This window comes from Sciurus carolinensis, chromosome 7 (assembly GCF_902686445.1).
Source record: "Sciurus carolinensis chromosome 7, mSciCar1.2, whole genome shotgun sequence".
In the NCBI taxonomy this organism is placed as follows: domain Eukaryota; kingdom Metazoa; phylum Chordata; class Mammalia; order Rodentia; family Sciuridae; genus Sciurus; species Sciurus carolinensis.
In genome coordinates, this window is record NC_062219.1 from 36,216,969 (window position 1) to 36,241,494 (window position 24,526).

Here is a 24,526-nt window from a genome sequence, read left to right on the forward strand (position 1 = left end):
AATATTATCTAATTGCTTATAAATGCATGCTGTGTGTACAGTCACACTATCATTGGGTAAATAAGACCTCACTTCTGCTGGAACATTTTTGTGCATATATTCCTTCAAAGAAGAAAATTACATTTACTAAGCATCTATTATCATCCAGGCCCTTTCATGTCTATATCTGCAACCAAGTCTACATCTCCAAGAAAAATACATGTTTCATTCAATCCTCTGAAAAATCTGATTTTTGAATCTCCTTTTTCTCTGAAGGAAACTGAGATATAAAGATATTAATTGTTGTTTAAGGGAGAGCTTCCCAAATTTTGTTCTTTGTAATCCTAGTCCTGAGAGATACTTCTTGCCACAGATGGGGTCTTAAATGTTGACCAAAGGATCCTTTGGTGAGAACTGGTCCTTGACTTATGGTGCTATTGGTAATGGTGGGACCTTTAAGATGAGAGATCTAGGGTAGCAAGTTAGGTCACTGGGGTGTGTCCTTAAAGGGAATATTAGGACCTCAGACCTCTTTCTCTCTCTCTCTCTCTCTCTCTCTCTCTCTCTCTCTCTCAATCTCTCTCTCTCTCTTTCTCTCTCTTTCTCTCTCTCTCTCTCTCTCTCTCTCTTTCATGCCATGAGTTGAGCAGTTTCTTTCAGTATGTGCTTCCCCCTGATGTACTGTTTGTCCACAGGCTCAAAGGCAATGGGGCCAAGTGACCATGAACTGAAACTTCTTTAACCATGAACCAAATATCTTTCCTCCTTATAGGTTGAATATCTCAGTATTTTGACACAGCAACATAAAGCTTGACTAACATACTTGTTTATTAAAGTGTTCTGTGGTCGACCACTTTGAGATATGCTATGTTCTTCTCCCTTCAAGCAGACTCCCAGTACACAGCACCATATTAGTAACTATGGAAAAGGTGCTATAGTAAAGAAACCTAGTTATCTTTGCTTAGTTCAGAGTTCTCAAGCTTATTTGATCTTGAGACCTTATTTTTCAATGACATGTTAAAGTGTGATAGAACTAGATTCTACAGAAAACATTTTTTTATTGCCAAGTGCAGGTCTTGCTAAGTTCATGACTGGATTTAGTAAGTAGTAACTGCATGAATGTAAGTCTGTGCTCTTTTAAAAGACAGACTATAACTAAACACCCCAAACAAATAGAAAAAGAGAGAATAGCAGTTGTAAAAATTTATAATTCTATTGTGAATTAAATTAATACTATGGCTTATGGGTTTTCCCTCAGTCTTCTCTTTTTCTTGGCTTGGTTGTTTTCACAGTACATGTAGACTTCTGTTGTCTTGATTTTTTAAATTATTATAATAATATACATATAACACTGGCCTCACTTGCAGTCTTAAGAGGGGTCTACGGGTAGCAAGTTAGGTCAGTGGGGTTTGTCCTTAAAGGGAATCTTGGGACCTCAGCTACCCCACCCCTTTCTCTTTTGGCAGCCATGAGCTGAAGGGCTCTTTTCATCACGTGCTTCCCCTGTTGTTGCATACATTGACATTGTTATACAACCTCGCTACCATTCCTCTCTAGAACTCATATCTTCCTGAACTAAAACTCTCTTTTTTTAACCAAACATTCTATCGTAAGTATTCTTCCATTTCACAATTCACTCTTTATGATCTTCATTTCTGGTGATCATGAAATATCCTACCATATAATGCCCCTGAATCTGCTAACTGTTGTATATTTGTATTGTTTTTTTATATTTTAAAATATTTCCTTAGAATAGCTACTAAATATTATTAGTGATTTTTAATGTTATTAAATCATTTCTAAAAGTTACAGAAAATTTTTAATTCATCTTTTGATTGACTGACATTCATTCAGTCTTTAAAACAAATGAAAACTTAATATATGTTTCTAATATTTGCCAAGAACTTTGGTATGTGGAAGAAACACATGATCTCCACTCACATGATTTTACTTCCTATGGGCTGGCATTAGTTAAGGACCCTAAGGACAAAAGGAATGACTTGTTCAAATTTTTAGTGAAAAGACATCTTTGCTAGTTTGCCAATTCCTTGAGAATTTCCTTTTTTTTCTTCCTTTGCCTCCTTTACTTCTCACTTGTATAGGTGTCATGGGGCAAGTAATTTAATGTCTAGTCTTATTTCCTCCTTTGTCAAATGAGGATAATTGTATCTAAACCAAGGGATTGTTGCCTGAACTCAATGAAACATTGTGCATCATGTTTCAATGCACAATTGTGTGTCCCAAAGACAGTGCCTAGCATACAATAAGCACTCTCTAAACATTACTTGTTACTGTTCTTACTTCTATGATAGAGAAAGTGAAATGAATTCAAGGAATGGACAAGGTAAGAACTGTGGCACCATATTGTCAATCTTTAAAGAAGCTGTTTGTGTATTTTAAAGAACAAATGGCAAAGCAGTGAATTTCATCTTTCTTACAAGTATATATGAACAGATGAATTAGTACACAGATGGTAGGACTTTGTTCTTATTGTGGCAAATAAAAACATATTTATGTATATATATTTTTATATAAAATACATATTTTATTTTATTTTATATATATACCTTTCAGTTTTTGGTTACTTGTGACTTAGGAATTTTCCTAAATTTAAGAAATAGGAATGGTGAAGTGTGCTCAAAGTCATAGATTAATGTGTTTAAAACATTGTACCCTAAGAAAAGAGAAACTTAACTATGCTGAATTGAATCCACAAGTAACGGTCTGGTAGATGTGCTAGATTATCAAGCCACAGGACTCAACATTCTGTTTAATCAAACTTCTGCTCTGAGCAACTTTTTAAAGAAGTCTTTCCTTCCTTACATGTATGTATAATATACATATATGCAAAATGTCTGTATATACATGTGATATTTATTTTCATTTATAATTCTAGGCTTTGTCCTAAGCCTGTCATGAGTACATGTTTGATTAAAGAAATATGTGGCTAGGTAAATTATATGAATGTCATATAAATTGAATTTCACATTGTCTTGATTTAAAATGGCTAACTCAATGAGGATGCATATCTTAAGATGTCTGGGTGACATATGTCAATCAACAAACTATTGTTAGAAATTATATGACACAAAAATTCTAAGTTCTATTTATTTCATTGTGATCACACTTATTTTTATGACATGCTACAAAAATGAATAAAGTATGTACCATACGTTCTTACCACAGAAGCAAGTCAGGATGGCATATGGCAAAAACACTGCAAGCTGCTAAAGAAGTAAAATACTTCACTGTGGTAGCTTTACTTTCCTGCAGATCAATCATACATTTCTGGTCGGGGTAGAGTCGTTTTGTTAAATACTTATGTCTTCAATAGCTACGAGATATTTTAAAAATCCAAAAACCTTTTCTACTCCATTAGACCTGTAGGAAAGGAAAGAATAATGAGCCCCGATGCAATTCTTAGGTGACGGAGAAATGGAAAGAGGCCAGAAGGTTTCAGAACAAGAAGCAAAGTCAGTGAAGCAGAAAGTAAATTCAAATATTTGGCAAATGACAAATAAACCAGAAACGAGACACGCCAGCTGTTCACACTGGAAAGTTACCGAGCATTTATTTTGGTCCAAGTTTTATTTATTATACGGACAAGGAACAACAAGTTTTCTATGGGGGAGGAGTGTCTTATTCCTTATTGCACGAATAAGGAACTTAATTTCCCCCTAGGTCGATACTGCCTTAGGGGTTGCTTTATAGTCCCTTTTCTTCCTACCGGCAAACGCTCTGGTGGGACCGCCGCCTTGGGGACATAACCCCCGGACGCCTCTCCTCGGGCTGCTTCCGTCTCCTCTGCGCTCGACCTCGGTAGTCCGGCCACACTGTTTACCAAACTCGCCTCTCAAACTCCTGTTTCTAGTACAGGTCAGAGAGTTGAGCCGCATCCTTTCCCGCTCGCTGCCCCCGAGCGGCTGCGGGCGGCTGGGCTCCGGCGGCGAACAAAGGCAGCGAGTGGCGCGGGGCACGGAGCGCGCGGCCGAGGCTGGCGCGCGTCTCTCCGGCAGGAGGCGGCGGCGGCGCCGAGCCCGAGCCCGCATTCCTCAGAAGCGCCTGGAGCCCGCGGGCCTACGTCACCCCAGGCTCCGCCCCCGTCCCTCCCCGAGCAAAGTAACTCTTGACTAACAGGAGCAGCCTCCGCCGAGCATGGAGAGCGGCGGCTGTGGCCGGCCGGCGGCGCGGGAGACGCTTTCGCCCCCGAGGTAGTTTGGTTTCTGCGAAGAAGGAAAAAGTGCTGGCGGGCGGCGGTGGACTCTCGGTCCTGAGCCTGGGCTGCCCGTCCCGCTGCTCCGTCGTGGATTTCGCCGCGATCCCCCTGCAGCTCTCTTTGCAAAGCTGCTTGAAACTTCTCCCAAACTCGACATGGATTCGGCGGCGGCGGCGGCGGCGGCACTGCCTGCTTTTGTGGCGCTCTTGCTCCTCTCCCCTTGGCCTCTCCTGGGGTCGGCCCAAGGCCAGTTCTCTGCAGGTGAGTGCCCCGGGAGGCGCGTGGGTGACGTGGGCGTCCGGAGCCCCGACGAATGCCCACAGCTTCGGGATTATGAGACATGGAGCTGGCCCCTTGCCTGGGCCGGGGGCAAGGATTTGGAGGAAGCTTTCGTGGCCCTCCGGGGGGAGGCGGTCACAGGGGAGAGGAAGAGATGTCCCCGGAGTTTGTGCCAGGTGGGACGCGGGGCACTGAGCTGGGCGTCACTTGGCGCAGGTAACTTTGGTCTTTGCGACCCATTGTTCCTCCCTGAGGCTCGCTCGGGGCGCAGATTGGCACGGCTGTGCTGGAGTGTGTGGAGATATTGCTTTCCTTGGGGAAACTGGTGACCTCGGTGTCCTGCGCAGGCTGCACTGGGTTAGTGGGGGAGAGAGAAAGAAAAAGTAGTTAGGACTCCGGGGACAACTGCGCTGTTGCTCGCGGTGTGGGATTGTTGCCGCCTGCCACTAGAGTGTTCAAAAAATTCCCCGGGAAGCCATTGTCAGAAAAGGAGACGCGAGGGCACTGACCTCGGCGCGCTTTGCCAGGTGCTTTTTGTCCCGGGAATAACCTTCCTTGACTCTTGTCCAACTACTTCCCTGTCTCTCCCCTAGTCCCCATTCTCCTCCCCCAGCGTTGCGTTGCTCCTGGTTTTGTCCTGTGGGTCAGGGCACTTCTTGGAATATGTGTTTGTTGGCCGAGTCTTTTAAGATGTTTTGATTCTAAGGATCTGTGCAGGGCCGTCCTATGCAGCCAGGTCTGGGCGCCGAGTCCCGGAATCCTGAGCCGCGTGTGGGAGCCCGCTCTTCCGCAAAGCCAACGAGAAGCTGGCTCCGCACTTCTCGGAGCCAGCCGGCGTGATGGGGGCTCCGAACGACTGCTGTCCGCTCGGGGAACCCCAAAAGAGGGATGCGAGCAGTCTTTGCACGTTAGCCCTTTAGGTTTAGGTAAAGCCATTCAAATGAGTCCGTGACCCCAGCTCTCCCGATCGCGTCCCTGTTCCCTTCCAGTTTTGTAGTTCGTCCTGTGGGTTGGTTGCTTCTATCCTTTTCTCCTCTGGGGGCTCTGAAGTTTCACCTGGTGGACGCTGGGGAGCGGGCTCGCGGGCGCTCGTCTGCCTCCCGCCGGTTGTGACAACTTTTCTGGCTAACCCATCCAGCTCAGCTTGGCTGGCGGGCGCATCTGCTGCCTTGGTTCGCCGTGCAGATGGAAACGCAGAGGTGGCCGAGAGGTGATGGAGAAGAAGGGAAAAGCGACAGCCTTGCGCCTAGCTAAGTCCGCAGGATGCGGAGAAAGAACTTATTTTGTACTTGACAGTTTCTTTCATTGTTGAGGCTGCCCAGTTTCCTGGAAATAAACTCACATTGTTTTCCAGAGTCATCGTTTATTTACTTTCCGTCTCCACTCCGCTCCCCTCTTTGGAACTGTAGAAAAGGAGTTAGTCCACAACAGATTCAGGTGGCAGCATGTGCTGTCCACCCAGGCAGAGATTATGAAATGATAGCACGCAGAAGGAAAGCCTTGTATATATTTGATGGGCACAGAGGGCAACAGCTCTATGCAATGAGTGATCCGGTGGTTTAATTAAATTCTCTTTGGTTTAAGCATTACTGCATGCATCTCTGACATACAATGCCCGTTAGTATTGGAACCGTGCTTGATGTGACTCATTATATGCAGGCAAGTTGGAGAGAGTATTGATTTCTGCACAGTGTTTGTCACTCCACAGAGATCCTACGCTTGAAAAGACATGTAGTTTGTTAATTGAAAGTTTGAACTCTACCAGTTGTATGATTCAACTCACATGTTTCAAGAATTCTAACTTAATGTCTCAACAGCTGATATATTTTTAATAGTAAAGAAACTTCTTTTTAAGTGTTATTTATCCTTTCATGAGCAAGTAAATATTAAATTTCTTCCAGCATAATGTTCAGATGTGCTTTTCTGATACCTGTATGTTAGGTATCCCAAATGAACAACTATATTCTGAGACATTCAGTTCTGAGTGATTTAGGTAAATTTGTCTGGCTTTTCTTTAGTGGCAAAACATAACATTGAACTTTATGTTAAATTTTATTAACAGAATGCACAGTCCTAACAGATGCAATTCTCACAGGATTGTATCTCAAAATTTTGCCATTCCGCTATATACATACATGCCAAGAAATGAATGTCTTTTATTTCCAGAGTTTAAAGACAGATTGAAGATATATCTGTATTTCTTCATATATTAAAAGTCTGTTTTGTAAATATTCCCTTTTCCTGGCTATCATAAATCTCGTGATATTTTACTATTTTCAAATTCTATTATAAGCATTCAGATTTATTGCAAAGACATGGATTGGACATGTAGTAGAGATTGGAGGTGTATTCTTTCTTGATTTTTTTAAAAAAAATATTCTACTTTGATGAAATTTTTGAGCATTTAACATGTTTTAAAAATCTGAAAGCAATATTCCAAATATAGCTTAGTTCCAAATAAATTAAATCTAACTTACTATGTTTACCACTTTTCAACATTATTGTGTAGTTACTAATATAGTAAGCTTGATAAAATCTTAAGGACTGAGAATTGTATCTGCTTTGCTTAAATCACAAATTTAAGAATAATTTCATGATTATGGCATTTTTCTTAGCTTTTTGAGTTAAGGTGTAAAACTGCTCCATGATAAACATCTTTCAAATCAGAGCTTCCTATAAATCTCAACTTACACTCTTTCAATCTAGTTTGTCACTTAAAATGACATGTGTCATATCTGTTCTATCTGGGAAAACTGAGGCATAGAAGTACAAAGAGGTACTAAAATAAACTTAATGGATGGTGTAGCTATCATCTCTTGGTTATCTATCATCCTGTAAGCAAGTTTTCTGTAGGACTCAGATGACTTACAAAACCGGTCACAGATGAGGTGACTTAGCTTTCTCTTCTATAAAATGGGGATAATAATATCTTCTCTGACCTATCCAACATAGTTTTTACGAGGATCCAGTGAAATATTTTATGTGAACTAGCACTGTCTGTGTAAAGCTTTGTGCAGGTTCCTGGGACATCCTCTTTCACTGAGGTAGCTGAAGTGTCTTAGTTTCAGCCTTTCACTTACTGTTTCTGAATTCTCAGAACTTTCCCCCTAGTGAGTACAGGCTGTTCAGGTTGTGTGTGTGTGTGTGTATGTGTGTGACTCAACTAGTCATCCATTTTAATCACTGTTAAACATAAACATTCTAGAATGGCCCTGACCATAATTGTATCAGCAAATTGCTCTTCAAAAATTTTCTTTTTACCCACTTTGTGTAGCTCCTTATATGAGTTAAGCCTATGGAAGAATCACTGTGAATTTTCCTAGTATTATAATGATGGGGAAAAATTAAGTCAGTTTCTTTAGCTATTTGTTCAACAGTTGATTCAGTTTTTCTCATCTTTGTGTGGAGAATGACATGCAGCTTTTAGATGCAGTCTTATCAATGACCTAGAGAGGGACTATTGTCTCTTTAGTGTGATGCTAGCCTGGAAATTCAGCTCAAGATCAGGCCTTGGATGTGGTTCCTGGCAGGTCATACTGCTAATCCCTGAGGACCTTGCAACTCATTTAAGCAGTGCCATGTTCCTTCTGTCTGACTCCTTGTTGTCTCTGATACAAAATTAATTGCTCTTACACTTATTCCCTACTAGGAAGATACATGTAGCCTGTTTGTTTTAAGGTTTGCCTTTTACTTTTCTGGTTTTGATTGTCCAGCATCCCCTGCTGCCTCCATGCCTTCAAACTCCAAATTCCAATCACTAGCAATGATACATAACTGGACATTTCTGGGATTGGTTTTCCCCTCCCTATTCCCCTTGTATCTGATTGTTGATTTTCCTAGATTGTGAGATGTCATTTGTGTCTGGCCTGCCCAGACGGAAAGAGGCAGGTTTGGCTGCTATTTGGGCATTGGCACGTGTGCTGTTGACAGCTCTTTGTGAATTTGAAAAATAAATCAACCCCTCTGCTACTCTACCCCTTTCCCACACTTCCTCCCATTCCTCTCTTGCAACAAAAAAGTCCCACATACATATATACAAAACCACAAGCTTTGTGATTTCTTTTGGAGCCAGACATATTCTTAAAAATTGGCAATATGACCCTCCACTACCCAAGACCAAGGCCAGTTCTCCTGCCCGATCTCATATGTCTAGCAATGATGGTTGATTATATATTTTATAGCCTTAAATAGGATAGTCACACAGCATAATTTCATATACAGGAAGTGTGTTGGTTCCTACTAATATTTTTGAAGTGCAATGTACAGTTTACTCCAGGTGTTATTAAAAGAGAGCAAATCATACTAAATATGGATCTGTGCTGGTCCCATTTCCCATATTTGCTCTTCATGAAGGGCAGGAAGAGGAATGCTGGAAGATTGAGAACAGGAAACATCAAGAGAGTTTACAGATTGTTCTTACAGACAAAACAAAAGACCACAGGGATTGTGTGTGTGTGTATGTGTGTGTTTGATCTCTTAATTTTCGAAAGAGGGAAAAAGAGTCCTATTTTTGACTTGTTTATTGGAATCAGTCTTTGCCTTTGTCCAAACAGATTCATTTCTTATTCTGTCAATGTAAAAATTTCCCTCTGTGTATTCCTCTCAGATTCTACCCTTTGATCATATGTATCTGGTCTGTGTTCTTTTATCAAATGATATTTCCCTACCTAAAAAGTTTGTAATTGCTTTTGAACATGACTTGTTTTTTCATCAGAATTCATGCTGTTTGTCATAGTTACTGAAAAATGATACAAGACATATCAATTCATGATATATCTTTAAGTGGTATTTGATAACAAAGTGAATAATACATCAGTCAGGCTACTTTTTATTTCAGTTGAAGTCAAAAGCAAACTTCCATATCTGTGAAATAATCTTTTAATGTCACAGAATGTTTATTTGTTATGCTTATCTGTCTGTGAATGAAAGAGAGACTTTGTTTCATTTTGTAAATGGGAATAGAAAACTTGACTACAACATTGGCTGATTATTTTGAGATAAGTGAAATAAATTACATCTAACTACACTTTGGAAAACTTCTTTAAAATTATTTGAATGTTTACAATGTGAACTCTGAGGTAGACAGTTCACAAACATGATGCTTCATCTTAGCACAAATGTGTTTTATGAAAACATTCTTAAAGAATGTAGTTGCACATAAGTTTTATAAGTTCCATGAAGATTTTGTTTTGAGAGGTGTGTTTATTTTCATTTTAGATTCTTGTGGTAATTCTTTTGATTTGCAGTTAACATTTTGGTAATAAAAACTGAATTTACGTAATTTGAAAAACTATTCTCTGAGGTTTTCCAGATTGCTGGGGTCCTGGGAAGACACTGGGCCTGGACTGTGAGACTCTTGTTGATTCTGTGGCAGAACATTGGCACTTCCCCACTTGACCCTGGTTGAATTTTTGGGTGCTCTCCTTTGTGTGTTGATAATTCATAAAAATTCTAAGTGGCTTATTTTGTCACTTACAGTTGTTTTAGAAGCAAACTAAGCAGTCTAATGAAATAATTTGTGTTTCCTCTTGAATTGTTGAACTCTGTTCATAAAAATTATGAAGGAGGCAGTGCTGAATAAATTCTTCAGTTGTCATTCTAGTAATTTTTTTTAATAAGAGAAAATTCAGAAATAAAGTCAAATGAAATAGTGTATAGTTGAGTATTGTTTGCATTTCTTTTGCTGGGAAAACTTAAAACTGAGTATTTCTTAACAGTGATAGTACTTCATTGTCCTAAGTTACAGGTTCGAAAGACGTGAAAGGCATTGAGAGATAGGATCAAAACTTTGTACTTATATTATTGGAAAGAGTATGGAAAATAGGTCATTATTTTTTCTATAGTTGGAGAAATTGAAATGTAAAATAAAGGAACTATATAGTCTGTCCTTCCCACCAATCCTCTGCCCTATGCTGGTTTTTTTTTTTTTTTTTTTTTAGCTAGTGGGGATTTAACTTAGGGGCACTTGGCCACGCAGCCACATCCCCAGTCCTATTTTGTATTTTATTTAGAGACAGGGTCTCACTGAGTTGTTTAGTGGCTTGCTTTTGTTGAGGCTGGCTTTGAACTTGCAATCTGTCTGCCTCAGTCTCCGCAACTGCTGGGATTACAGGCATGCACCACCCCACCAATCTCTATCGTATGCTTTATAATGAGAGAATAATAAATCTTCTTTCAGATTGGGGTCTATTTATATAAAACCTTCCCATTGAATCCTATTCCTTAACCAGCTGCTCAGGCTGATTCTCCAAACCCTGTTCAAGCTGCAGCTGACGAACCACAGAAATTCTCCTAATCCTAGCTGGGACAGTGACCCAGCAGCTGCTTAGGTGGTGTTCTTGCCATGGCTTCTTGAAGTGATTTGCCTTGGGTCATTCAGCAATTCAAATGGAGAGAGGAAGCCTTTCTAAGGTCCTTACTACCACCCAGGGGGTGATGGCTGTTTTATGGCCATTGGATTCCTGCACTGTAAGGTGCCCTAGGGTTTTGAGACTTGAATTGTTGTTCATGGACCAGCAGCAGTAGCACCTTCTGGGACCTTGTGATGATTTGTGATCAGAACCAGTGCAAGACCTACTGAGTCAGAATTTGTATTTTAGTAAAAATCCTCAGGTAATTTTCTTGAATGTTTAATTTTGAGAACACTGCTGTAGGACAAAGACAGTCAGCTTGAAAAGATTGCCACACGCACTTTATTGTAGAATTGTAAAACTGTTGTGAAAGGATTAATTATAACATGAAACAAATTTCCCTGGATTTATAATTCTTATCAATATTTACATGATTATAATTTCACATTTCAGACTAATCAGAACAATATCACGCAGACTTTTTTTCTTTTTAAAGAATACTCAGACAATATAAAGTAAATATTTTCATAAGAAAATAATAATAAGTCTAGTTTGGGTTATGAGTGTTTTGTATAAGAATATTTAGAGGTAAACATACTATTGCAGGAACCAAATGTGCTACATGCAAATCATTTTTACTTAGCATGTTATATTGGTACAGGAACTAGCATTGCCTTTTGACACTGTTGATCTCTTGCTTTATAATTCTTTTTTCTTCCAAGTATAATCTAAGATCTTTTTAAATAAGGAGCTGATTTATAGTACAGTCAAATTTAATGGAAGGGAGTTAGTAGGTAGACTGCGTCAAGTATCACTAGTATTATTTTTGCTATATTTTGTGCTCATATTTAAGAACAGAGGTTCTTGTCAGTTTTCTCAAGAGAAAAATTATGATGTAATAGACAGTGTACACTATTCATGTCAAAACACAATTTTGCTTGCATTTTATAGCTTGCTTTAGCATTCTTTTAGAAAATGAATTTTCCCAGAAGACCTAATTGCCTTCTTATTAATGAGCCTGTAAGTGTTTTTTGTTATCCATTTACTATTCTAAATGTGTCTACTTGAGCTAGCTGTTTCAACAGTGAGGTCTCTGATTAAATCACAACTGGTATATTTGTTTTTGCCATTCACTAGTGATTCAGAAAAATACTGGCATAATGACATGGCTATTGCAGGGACTAATGAAAGGCAACAAGTATAAATTAATGTTAACCCATAATAGTTGCTCGTAGCGATATAAGCCGGGTTTGGGTATAATAGATGGCAGTATTCTCTGTATTTTTGATACTATGAATTAAAATCTACTTTGAACAAAATAAAAAAAAATTGTTAGATTCATAATAGTCAATATGACCCCCATGTTTATTAATTCTAACATAGAAGTTTAAAGAAAGAGATCTCATTGAAGACAGAGCACTGAAAAGAGGAGAGCTAGTGATAGAAAAACTCTGAAAGTCATTTTCAGAGTTATAATGTTCTGACCTGCGACTTTTTCTAATTTTACTCCAAATTTTAGAGCTTGTTTTTCTTACTGCCTTTACTTTTATTCCTGTCAGCAATAATTAGGGTCATTTGTTCTCTCACATGTTAAAGAGGACAGTTTTTCCCAAAGCGACAGCAGAAACAGTGATAGAAACTACCCTTTATGGAGAGCCTGTGACCTGCCAGGACTTATGATTAGTGCTTTACCCATTTCAACTCCTTACAATAAAACTTTCAGATTAGAACCATCTCCATTGTACAAAGAGGCTGGGAGGGGGAAGTAATAACTTGCCTCAAGTGGCTATGTGAAGAACTGTCGTGTCAGGATTCATTGTTGAATGTACACACATATGCATAGTGATTCGACATTTTGTTGTTGTTGCATATGAGCAGAAAATACAACCCAGCCTAGAGATAACAAAAGGGGCATTTATTGTCTTTCTCAACTGACAATTCAAATTGGAACCTGATTTAGAAGCTCCCATTATTCCCCTGGGACATGTTATCTCTCTGCTTGCTCAACAGCTCTGAGGGGCTTCCAGAACCATTTAGGCTCCTTATAGAGGCAAGATGGTTATGGAAGCTCTCATATCACAAAATCTAGGTTTAAGTCCATTCATGAAATGTGAACTTACCTGCTGGTTGCAACTGAAAAGGACCTGAGGTTCACTGTGATTGAATCCAGCAGATCAGGTATCTAGCTGTTGAATCAGTGGCTCTGATGGCAGGGAAGTGGTGCAGATTGGTTAGTCCAGCATTCTGGGTTCAGCCCTAGATCCCCACCCAGCTTGTTTGTGTACTGATAGGCAACTGTGGGTCCTCAAACCATCTGTTCTTCACTGGTAGGGAAGTGGCTTCTGGAAAGGAAACTGCAGTGTGTGCTTGGGATGAAATTAAATGAGGCTTGAACAGTAAAAGAATCATGGAATACTTGTGCATGTTTATAATCCTTCTGAAGGCAAGAAAGGAGGTAGTGGGGAAGGGACAGTTGGAGCAGGTTGCAACACTAGGAGAACCCAGTGGCCTAAACCTTACCTTAGCTTCTAAAGGGGAAAGAAGAAGCCAGGAAAGAACCAATTCCTGCCTGGCAGGTTTGTATGCATTACAGATCAAATGATCATAATTTAGGGAATTTTTACTTTTTGCTTTTCCCTTTAAGTCCTGCTTTAAAAGCATGAATTTTACTATTTTTATTATTTTATTCTCCTTGCCTCAATGTTGAACAAGTCCAACATTAAAATTAATGATCCCTTCATTTGACATAATTTGACCAGAGTCATATATTGTGGAAGAACCAGAACTCAAAATCTAGATTTTAATATATGGGTCAGTGTTATTACAACATATGGGTCATTTTGTTTCATGGTTATTTATATAAAGAATTATTTTTTAAGATCATTTGTAATTATTTTAGTTTGTATCCAGAATTTATTTATTTTTTTTTTCTAGTACCGGGGATTAAGCCCATAGGCACTCTTAGCACTGAACTACAGCCTTGTTATTTTGAGACAGGGTCTTACTAAGTTGCCCAGGCTGGCCTTGAACTTGTGATTCTCCTGCCTCAGCCGCTGGAGTAGTTAGGATTATAGGCATGTACCTCTGTATCCAGCTGTATCCCGAATTTTTAAAACAATGTTTCCAAAAACAAACCTGTCTTAATGGTTGACTTTTATTGAAATAGTAATCCAGATACAAAGTGAAAATAATATGTGTGTAAATGAAAGAGACCATCCTAGTTACCTGCTTGGTTTTCTAGTGTCCTGGCAGGATTTATTTATAGATGTATGTATTTACAGATATATGTATATATGTATGTATATATTAATTTTTGATAGATGGCAAAGGGTAAGCTAAACCATGACAAATAAAGAAAACCTACTAACTCTTTACTCTTTGAAAACTAATGTTTAAAAAGCACTAGAGGACACGAGTTTGTGTGTAATTTTGATCTCACCTCTGCTGCCTAACTCTAATACATGTGGGAGCAACATGGAATATTAGTAAGAGTTGCTGTAAGAAATATTTGAGGTATTGAATACCAAATAAAATGCAGAGAGGAAGCAGGTATTTGCCCAGCTAGCTTCCCTCACAGTGAGATTTGCCCAGCGTGTGTTAGACAGATGGTGCTAGTGGACTAAAACGGTGAACTGAGGACCATGGCTATGCCAGTTTAAGCCAGACAATGGTTCCCTGGCACTCCTGGGTGCCAACAGGCTTTCTGAGACCAGAGAGTTGGCCTGGCATCTGGAGGTGAAAACAGTGGTTGTGGAGGAAGGTTCATAGAATTCACCTTGTTTCCCTTTCACAGTGTCATAACAAACTTATCCTTTGCCTACTGCCTGTTTTCTGTATGACTCCTTTGTTCTTCCTTGCTTATGTCCTTATTGGTTGCGATGATTGTGAGTCCTGAGTGATGAAGTTTGCCATAATTTGCCCTAACAACCTGACTGGATTGAAGCAGACTGCTCTGTAGAATTGATTCATCATTGCTTCTTTGTCTAAGCTTATATTTCAATTCTTTGAGATATATTAACAACTGAGGTGAAGGGACTGCAGTGACCTGGGTCAGAGAGAGCTAAAGGCATTGGAGCTCTGTTGTGGGAGGCTGTTAGGAAACAGCCCCGGGCTTGCCACAGGACTTGGCTCCAGTCTTATCTCCATCACCATTTGACATCTGTGTGGAATTCCTTTCTGTTTGACCCTTCATTTCCTTATCACTAAAGTGGACAAAGGACAGTAAAGAATCATTTCAATGTCTTGTCTAATTATTCAATCAGGCATTTTAAAGGTAAAATGAATAATATATGTGGAAGTCCTATAATTGTAAACTACCATAAAATGTGAATTATTTTTGTTAGGAATATAAACTTCAGTGATAAAGTATCATTGAAGATACAAAAAAGCATATATGCTGAAGAATGGAAATGGGAGCAACAGAGGCTTCATTTATTTTCATGTGTAAGTTATGTGTTGCCCGTCTAATCTTCAGAGAAATTGGCATGATGAATAGGAGTTCATACAATTCTTGTGAAGTGGATAATACTGCTGTCACATATCATGAAGTGCAACCCTGCTCATTTGTTTTCATATATATGTGTGTATACACACACACACACACACACACACACACATATGTAAACCCGAATGCTACCAAATAATATTTGTATTTTCTTCACATATGTCAATAAAGATGATGTATTGTAAGACAGTCATATTGAAAGAAGGTTAAACACTTGTTTTAAGGAATGTGGTTATATGTACTTTTTTCACTTTCAAATATTTTAATGAGGAAGTAGAGAATGCTTTTGCCTTATACAAGCTGGTTTTTCTGGTTTGTGAGAGCATGATCTTGATTAGGTTTATATTCCTTTGTGTATTCTCCTGCTCTCCATGTCTCTGGGCATTTATCATATGCCATTGCTGCACAGCAGCCTGGGCATGCTAACTTGTAAACCAAGCCTTGTCCCTAGGCTTGGGGAGCAGATATAACTTGCATGACTTAGGGAATGGTAACCTTTGCATAGCTCCACATCCAGTGATTCACAGTTAGCCTGGGGCTGTTCTGTAACTGACCATACCTCCTTGGCTTGGAAAGTCTCAGAGCTCAGTGTGTCTCTTACAATTTGCTGATCCACTTCAGGACTTGCCCAGGACAATTCCAGTCCACCCAGCTGTCTTCCCATATCTTTGAGACTACACACAGAAGAGCAAAAGTTTTGCAGAAGAAAACACAAAAATTGCCAGCAGTATAGTAAAATTCCACCAAGTGGAATTTTCCCAAAGTTGAATAATCCGAAGTATAAACAAATAGGGGGGAGGAGGGAACATATTTGTTTTTTGAAGACTACAGTCAGTACCTCTCCCGCTGGAACGAGGATCAGGAAGATCATAGCACATATGAATGCACTCATATAACCCGAACATTCATTTGCAGAATCCCCGTCGGCACAGCTGCAGATTCGTGATCTACACGATGCTGTGATCTACAGCTGCTCTCAACTGCCTTCCTTGTTTGGACTTGGAAAGGCCTTCCTTTGCTGCTGCTTCCATGGAGCCCATTGCCTTGAGTGGCGGACAGCCACTAAGTGACAGGCCACCCGCTAGAGAGGCCTGACAACCCTGGATGACAGTGGCCTGTGACCGTCCCCTAAGTGCCCCTGCCATCATCTGCATCCCAGAAGTACACTCTTTGGCTCTTTGGTCAGTCATTATGAACAGAATTGACATTGAAATATACCTGATGTCTTACAAGAAAGTGGAGATTTTGAATATCTATCTTAATTGAGGTGTTTCCCACGAAAAATTAAAATTGCCAAATGACATAAACACAAGTTTCAAAAGTGGAAACTTAGAAACTGTTTTAGTTGACTCACTAATATTTTGTGCCCATTTTATATTTAACCAAAAGACACCCAAGTGCTGATCTCCACTCAGAGTATACTGCATAATGTATAGAACTACAGACACTGGAGTCTGCCATCTGAGTGTGAATAAAGACACTGACTTTTTTTTTTTGCTGCATGATTTAACCACATCCCTTTAGTTTCCACGTCTGCAAAATGGGGTAATGAAAGTCCCTATTCCAGATGTGCATTTTGAGAAGTACATTATCTTTTACTAAGTCGAAGTGCTTTAAAGAGTGCCTGGCACACTGATCAAATTCATTCTCATTAGCTATTATTATTATCATCATTATTGCTGGACTGAATTAACTAATGTTTGCAGAATAGTTAATTCATCCCATGCTGTTATCTTTTAAAACCTCTAACTGCATTATCTTTTACTTTAAAATAAAACCAGCAGAGAGTAGATAATAGGATAACAGAAATAAACCAACTCAATATGCTGATTAACAAAGACCACAGACAGTACTATCAAGAATATAATTCAATGTTATGAAAACAAGAGACAAATTACACAGATTCCTAAGAGTCAGAATCTTTGGATGAATGATGAAAAACAGTGGAAGTGGTGGGCGAGGGTGCTAGCGAGTGAGAGAATTAAATTTTAGTTATAAAAATACTCCCAAGATCTTTGGAAAATGCATTAAAATGTCTTAAGTACATTGGAGGAGGGGTAGTTGGAAGTTTTTGGCATACGTAGAACTCCTTACCGCCTGGAGAGATTTGGTCTCAGATAAAATATCAAAACCCTATACTGGGAATAAGATTAAATAGGAATTGACCCAAAAGTTGAGAAGAGAAATCTCTGCCACTTCAAGCATTATCTTGGATGATGAGATTAATGTCCTGTCTAGGAGCAGCACTCAGATTTAGAAATGAGGGAATTCAAAATAAGCAGAAATACAAGAGAGAGATCTCTACAACTCCTAAAGAATGTTATTTCACCAAAGGTTATAGAATGAGAAAAGGATATCAGTAGTCTATTTACCCTTGACACATGTGCTAAGCAAACACTCGCTTACCTTTTAAAATAGCCATTTACCTGTGAATTTTAGGTAACATTTTTGTTTTTCTTTTTGACGTTTGTATGGAGATTTCATCTTTCTTAGTTCACAAAATATTGAGATAGTTTCACATCCTTTTAAACTCCAAAACTCTTTCAAGTCTCTTGTCCACTTGGTAAACCCAACTTCAGTGCTGGGACACAGTGGTATGGTCTTGTTAAAACGTTTGATGTTGTTAGGTCACTTGCAGACTGGCTAACTCTTTGGCTAGTCCATGCAGGGGAAATCCTCTTTAAACTTTGACAAGGATTTTATGTACTACTCAAGTTTCAGATGTCTTGTGCTTATTCACCTGTTTTATAGTATCTTCTCTAACTTTATTGAAACCAACTTCCTTTTTCCCTGTGTTATACTTGTGAAAATATTTGCTCTCCAGCTTTGCAAAAATTCCTGTTAACTTTCTTAGCAGAGAAGTTCTTTTCACTGCAAGCCTGAATTTCACTGAAATAATGCTCTCATATTTAATTTACCATAGTAATGCTATTTTGTGCCCTGACTAGATGCCTCTGCTAATAACTCTTTGTGATTGTAGGGGCAGGAGGTGTCTTCAAAAGCTCCTCTTCTTTTAAATTTTTTCTTTTAATTTCTTGCATGTTTCTCCAGATGTTGTTATTTTGGTACATTATTTGATCAACTTCACAGACCTAATGAAAAGGAGCATTAAAAAAAAAAAAAAATCCAAAACTTCTGTGGCACATTTAACTTTGAACAATTATCTAAGAATGAATGCTTACCTACATTCTCCTGAAATCCAAAATCATGACTCAGTTATTTGGAAAGCCAACTGTTCCATATGCCTGTCCTGACAACACCTAAAGGATATGGAATTAGAAAATGATTAATCAGAAATGGAGGACCTATATATGAATTGAAAACACAATGCAATAGACAACACATTTACATCCAATAACATACAGGAGAAACTAAATTCTGTCCAACATGGTTTGGGCTGTGGTTTCTAACCTCTTGCACTAGGGAATTGAAGAAAGCTATAACCATGAAAGGTTAGAGCAGTTAGCCCCAGAATCTCCCAGGTGCTGTGATTGCCTGCTCTAAGGTAAAGGCTCTTAGGTTCTGCAGTGTAGATTGTATCCTTTCCTGTCTGTTTTTTAATCAGGAATGCAAATCTCAGGTGAAGTCAGGAAATTGCTTTGAGGCAATTTCACCTTTAGTTTAGGCACAAAAATCTGTAGGGTAATCCTTTGGATTTTGCAGTTGTATGCTGCTCCTGTAAATATCCATCTGAGATCTTTCCTAGTCTGTCAGCACTTTTCCTTAGTTCGGAGTCAGCACGCCATTGGATACAAGTACTCTATCCACCCCAGCACTCATTCACAATGATACCACAAACTTCACCAGTTGCCAACACATTTTAGAAAAGTGTGATTTTGTTAAGAATGTCAAATGTTGCTTTCAATGTAGTTAAGAGTGGGGAGAGGAAGGGGCAGAATGTCACACCAGCTTTTACCTTTTTAGGGGCTGATGACTTGAAATCTCTTGAAGTTTCCTTTTAGTTGGAGGTACTTGTTGCCTTATCCATGGTTGAGATTATAGCTACCTCAAGCATTGACTTTTTTGGAGCAGTGACAAAAAGAATCTGTCTTTTCTGTATATTGTGATTTGAACTTACAATAATATGTCAAATATATCATTTAGAGCTGGTTAAAGCAAGCGATAGCAGTCTAAATTATTAGCATGTTCTTGCTGGCAACACCTTGTTGAGGCAGGAGTCATTGATTTGTGCATTTATATGATTGATTAGGATCCCTATTAGAGTGAGTTAGTGGCCTCTTCATTCAACAAAATGTATATGGCAGAGCTTGTCTCATACTTTTACCTGTTGGTCTGATTAAATACACCAAATATTAAATACATATCCCTTTTGTGTTGGGCCGTATGGAGGGCAAAAAAATGAAAAAGTTGATCAAGTTCCTGCATTGAAGGACACCACAGACTATGTAAAGATCCATGAATGATTAAGTCGCAATTTCAAGTGGGAAGTACAATGACAGAGTGCCATTAGGATGTGGAGTAAGGGCAGTCACTCACTCACTCCTGGGGTAATTAGTCCTACCTGGGTCAGAAAGCTACCAACCAGAAAAATCCCTAAGTACAGGAACACAATGCACATGGGCAATGAGGTAGTTACATTGGTGGTAAATGTGTAACAATCAGCTCAAAATAATTCAGAGTTTACAATTTGTCGGTCTCCATGGTGCAGGTAACTCCCACCATGGCTGATTTTTAACTACCACTGTGACATCACTGAACACAGAGTTGGAACGAGGTGCACAGTTACACCATTATGTAATATTTATTGCATACAGATGCAAGAGAAGTAATTGACCCTAGTGAAGATAATAGTAAAATAATTAGGAGGTGATGATGTTTAGTTATTACCACTGTTCTTAACATTATTTATTCAACTGTAGGCTTACATAATTTGATTTTAAATAATGACTGTAAGTAGCAACCAGCTCACAAAATTCCTGAACATTATAACAATTGATGTCAGGAGCCACTGGTATGGGCTAGTTTCCTCACACTGTTCTATGCATTATAATTTTGGATATGAGTGAGGAACCCAGTGTGTAAATCCCTTTTAATTATGAGAACTTTCTATAACTCTTTCCCAAATGAACAGAGTTCAGTGTACAAAAGTCTGTTCTAATTTGAATCATTGGCAACTGTCTAGTTATCAGCAAGATTTAGGTTAATTGATACAAAATATTGATGCCAAAGACTTTTGGTTCACTCACTTTGGAGCCTATTTTTTGGGAAAATTCCCTTAAAGAAGACTGACTTTGAGGGAATAAGTTTCCCCATCGCACATGATGGCTCTTTTTGGTTTCAGGTGTGTTGGCATGACTATTCAAGCTCTCCTTAAGAGCTGTGAACATGGAACCTTGCTAAGACCACATCCAGGGCCAGCTTTTCATTGCCTTCAAGTTATGTACAGTTTTTACACTAATCACCGTTCTTTTCCCAGACTGTTACACAATAGATGGTGGATTTCCAGTAAACATAACTTGAAAATTATTATATTATCTTTGTACTAGCATCTCTCTTGTGGTCCACAAGAACACCTGGTGTTTAAGTTGTTCAAAAATATTGGAAGAATAAATGTGTCAATAAAAGTGAATAGGTTTGTATCCAAACTTGGTATACATTGTTGCTTTCATGGATTTTTTTTTTTTTTTTTTTTTTGGTATATGTGCAATTGTTAACATCTACAAGATCTTTATTTTTTTAACAAAACACGTTTGTCATCTTAATGCTACAATGTAAGTTTTGGGCTTAATAATATTTTGTCAGTATTTTCTACTCAGTTACTTCTAACTAGTATATTTTTAATAGTTATTAAAGTTACTTTTGTGTATTTCACTTGATTCTTAAATTTCTCTCATTTAATTTCTACCATTGTTATATATAAAATAGTTTAATCCTATTTTACTACATGCTCTTATCATGCTTATTTCTATAAAACAAGAATATTCCATGTCCCAAAAAACATCCTATAGGATTTATGTAGTGTTAAATTTAAATTCCTCTATGGTTCATATGTGTTAGTTCTGGACACAAAGAAGTTGCTGTCTAAAACTAAGCTATTCTTATAGTCCAGAGTATACTGTATGCTATTTTTTGATTGGTGTAGTGTAAATATATTTTATGTGTGTGTGTTTTTCTTCTGATTGGAGGAATGGGGTGTGTGTGTGTGTGTGTGTGTGTGTGTGTGTGAATTAACTGTAGTAGTACAGAGTTTTGACTTTATGACTTTAAGATTGTTTAGGTTTACATTGATGAGAAAGTGATATGCATTTAGTAGAACTTATAACTTGAATTTTGATTTTGGATCTTTTCCTGGACTATAGATAGGCAGAACCATTCTTCCATGATTCAGGCCAACAGCAGTGAGCTACTACTCCCAGTCTCCTTGACCTTGAGGGTGAGCAACTGATACTCAGCAGTGCCCTGTGTTGTTAAGCTATGATTTTTGATAGGTTAGGTGCATTAAGTGCATTTTTGCTTATGATATTTTTAGTTTATGATGGGTTTACATGGATGTAATCTCATCATTAAGCCAAGGAGCATCTGTATATGACAAAGTGCCAGTTCTCTCCAAATCATTCCTTTTGGCAAAAGGGATTTTTCTCTCTATGATTTTGTGTATGTTTTACACAAAATCTTTTGTCTCATATCTGGAAACAATTTACTTTGGCTCATATGAGCAGTTTCAACATTATGGAAGCACTCTAAACTTCACAATTTAAAAGTGGATTTCATAAGAAAAATTTTCTAGACTGCAAAACAAAATATAGATCTTAACACACTATTTAGTAATCTTTTCCCTTGAGGAAACCAAGTTGGAGAAAAGGAAGTGACAAATATTACTCAAAATTAGTACAGATGAAACATTGAATGGCCTGGAAGTTTTGTTTTCTGCACCTACATGGTTACAGGAAAGAGGCGTATGTTAGCACAAGCTCTCAAGGACTTATTTTAAAAAATATATTGCTACTGCATGATCAGTAGACCTTAAACTCAGTTTCTCACCTTTCTACCTATAATGATATAACAATTAATTGGTATTCAAAATGATGGCCTGGTTGGCTAAGCATAGTCACAGATGTAAGTATGCGAGATAGATTATAATTCATAAGACTGGAGAGCTTACAAACAGTGGCCACAATCATTAAAATGAGATCCTCCCCTTTCTCAGTTAATCACATGATTATGTTAACCAGGATGACCCATTTTAGAGCATCTGTTTTTGACAGACAATTTCTAATTTCTGTTACTTTGCATCTCAACATTTTGCTTATTCAGCAGGGCCTGATAAAGATCTGTACTTCATTTCTCACGATATTTAGCCACTTGTTTGCTGAAGCCTGATGACAGGATACAACAATGCTGGGCATCAGAGTTTTGCCTGCCTCTCCATCAGAAGTCAAGGCCACTGGAGTATATTCCCGTGTGCTGTCTACATGTCTTGGCTAGCCTATCATTTTCAGGGGCAAACCTTAGATCTTTTTTCATGTTTTGGGTCCGCTAACTTATGGTGATATAACTTTAAAAGATATTGTTTTCAATAACTGCTATTTGTGTGTTTCTTTTTAACCTAGCACTGAGCTGAAAGTACTTTATCACTCTCTCTCAGCTCAGGGTTTTCAAATCGCATGTAACCACCCATTTTGTGGGTAGTGAATTCAGTTCAGTAGGTACAATAGTGGAAGAGAATATAATGATAACAGAAATAATCATGCGTCTTGTAGAGGAAGGTGGGAAATTGTTGTTTCATGAAACTTTGGTTTTAATTGAATAGTTTACATACCTTTCTGTGTCTGTGAACCGGGTCACCACATGACCTGTGAACCTGATCCAAAGAAGTTGGAAATCCTCTGCACTCTTTCATATGGTGCTTACCATAATCCAATGAAGTAGCTCATCCAAGGTCACACAACTTGTAAACTCCAAGATCATTCTCTTAAACCATTCGGTTGTGGCACTTCTGGTGGACTATAAGATCATAGGGTTTTCCTTAATTTAGTATTTATTCTTTAGGTTTGAATATTCTTTTAAAGATACTTAATCTGAGCTTTTCTCACCAAACTTGGTAGTCAGTTGGTATCTGAAGGACTAAAGAGCAAGTCATGGTAATAATAATAATTTACACCAGTGCAGCTACTGACAGTGAATAAGATCAAGTCAGGTAATTTATGTGAATATGCATTTACAACACCAAACATAAGCTCTTATGGCAGTGGCTTGTTCTTTGGCTCTTTGGATACTAATTGACTGCCAAGTTTGACGAGGGAATCTCAGATTAAGTGTCTTTTGAAGTATCTTCAAGTTAAAAATGTACAATTCTGTGTTTCAGAAGCATGGGTAGTCCTGTAGAGTACTTTAGTCTTTTGTTTCTTATTTATGACAAGATGTTGTAGTGAATAAAGAAACTAGGGTTTTTATTGATATTTACTTTTCCTATTTTGGTGCTACTCTTGACAAAACAACAGAAGGCAAATGTTCTTTGGATATACCTGTACAGTCTCATTATTCACATTTGTCTTCAAATAAACCTGTATCTTGATTTTAAAACAAAACATTATGCAAAGAAAGCTTGATTGGCAGAAAAAAATGCTTTTAAATGCCCATGGTGATACTGAATGGACCATTTAAGAAATTCTGACTCATAAAAAGGTTTCAAGACTTAAAATGAAGAAACAGAGGAACAAAAAACAAACATAAAACCTTTAGCTAATAAAGTAGTTTTTTGTCTGAGGTCTGTCCCTACCTCTCCTCTGTTTATTCTATTGTTGAGACTCAGAAAATCCATCTATCTGGGCACCTTTTGTCAAGATATGTTATTATTTATATTTCTCCTGTCTTAATTCTAGGATAGAATGGCACATTTTGTATTTTGAATGGTAGTATGGCATTACTTCATAATTCAGTATGTCTTGAAGTCTTAGAGTTATGGACATTATCATACCTAGACACATCTCTCAACATTTAGAGGAAGAGGCAGTTTCTGGACAGAGGACCATTGATGCCTCTGTTCTCCAGCAGCCCCTTAGTCTAGTCTTGCTAAAAGCAGAGGAGGATGTTGAGATGCTAATTAGGAGGGGAAGGGCTCTTTGCCAAGTGTTGTTTATTGAACTGAGTAAATGTCTCCCCCATGGGTTCAAGGGAGCTGGTTAGTTTAAGTGGGCAGGAAAAGCCAGCATTCTTCCAATACTGAGAGTTCTCTTT

The 24,526-nt window shown here is 38.4% G+C and overlaps 1 protein-coding gene across 8 annotated transcripts in view; it reads left to right on the top strand.

Moving 5' to 3' along the window:
* The first annotated feature begins 4,092 nt into the window (after positions 1 to 4,092).
* The window catches only part of Ptprk (protein tyrosine phosphatase receptor type K), a 547,068-nt gene continuing 526,634 nt past the window's right edge, over positions 4,093 to 24,526 (top strand). For 4 of the 8 annotated variants that reach the window (XM_047559450.1, XM_047559453.1, XM_047559452.1 and 1 more), the window contains exon 1: positions 4,099 to 4,456. In XM_047559450.1, the coding sequence (XP_047415406.1) occupies positions 4,351 to 4,456 (106 nt within the window). In that variant the 5' untranslated portion in view covers positions 4,099 to 4,350. Of the gene's footprint in view, positions 4,457 to 24,526 lie in introns of all 8 variants that reach the window. The other 4 variants (XM_047559455.1, XM_047559456.1, XM_047559457.1 and 1 more) reach the window with 3 other exon arrangements.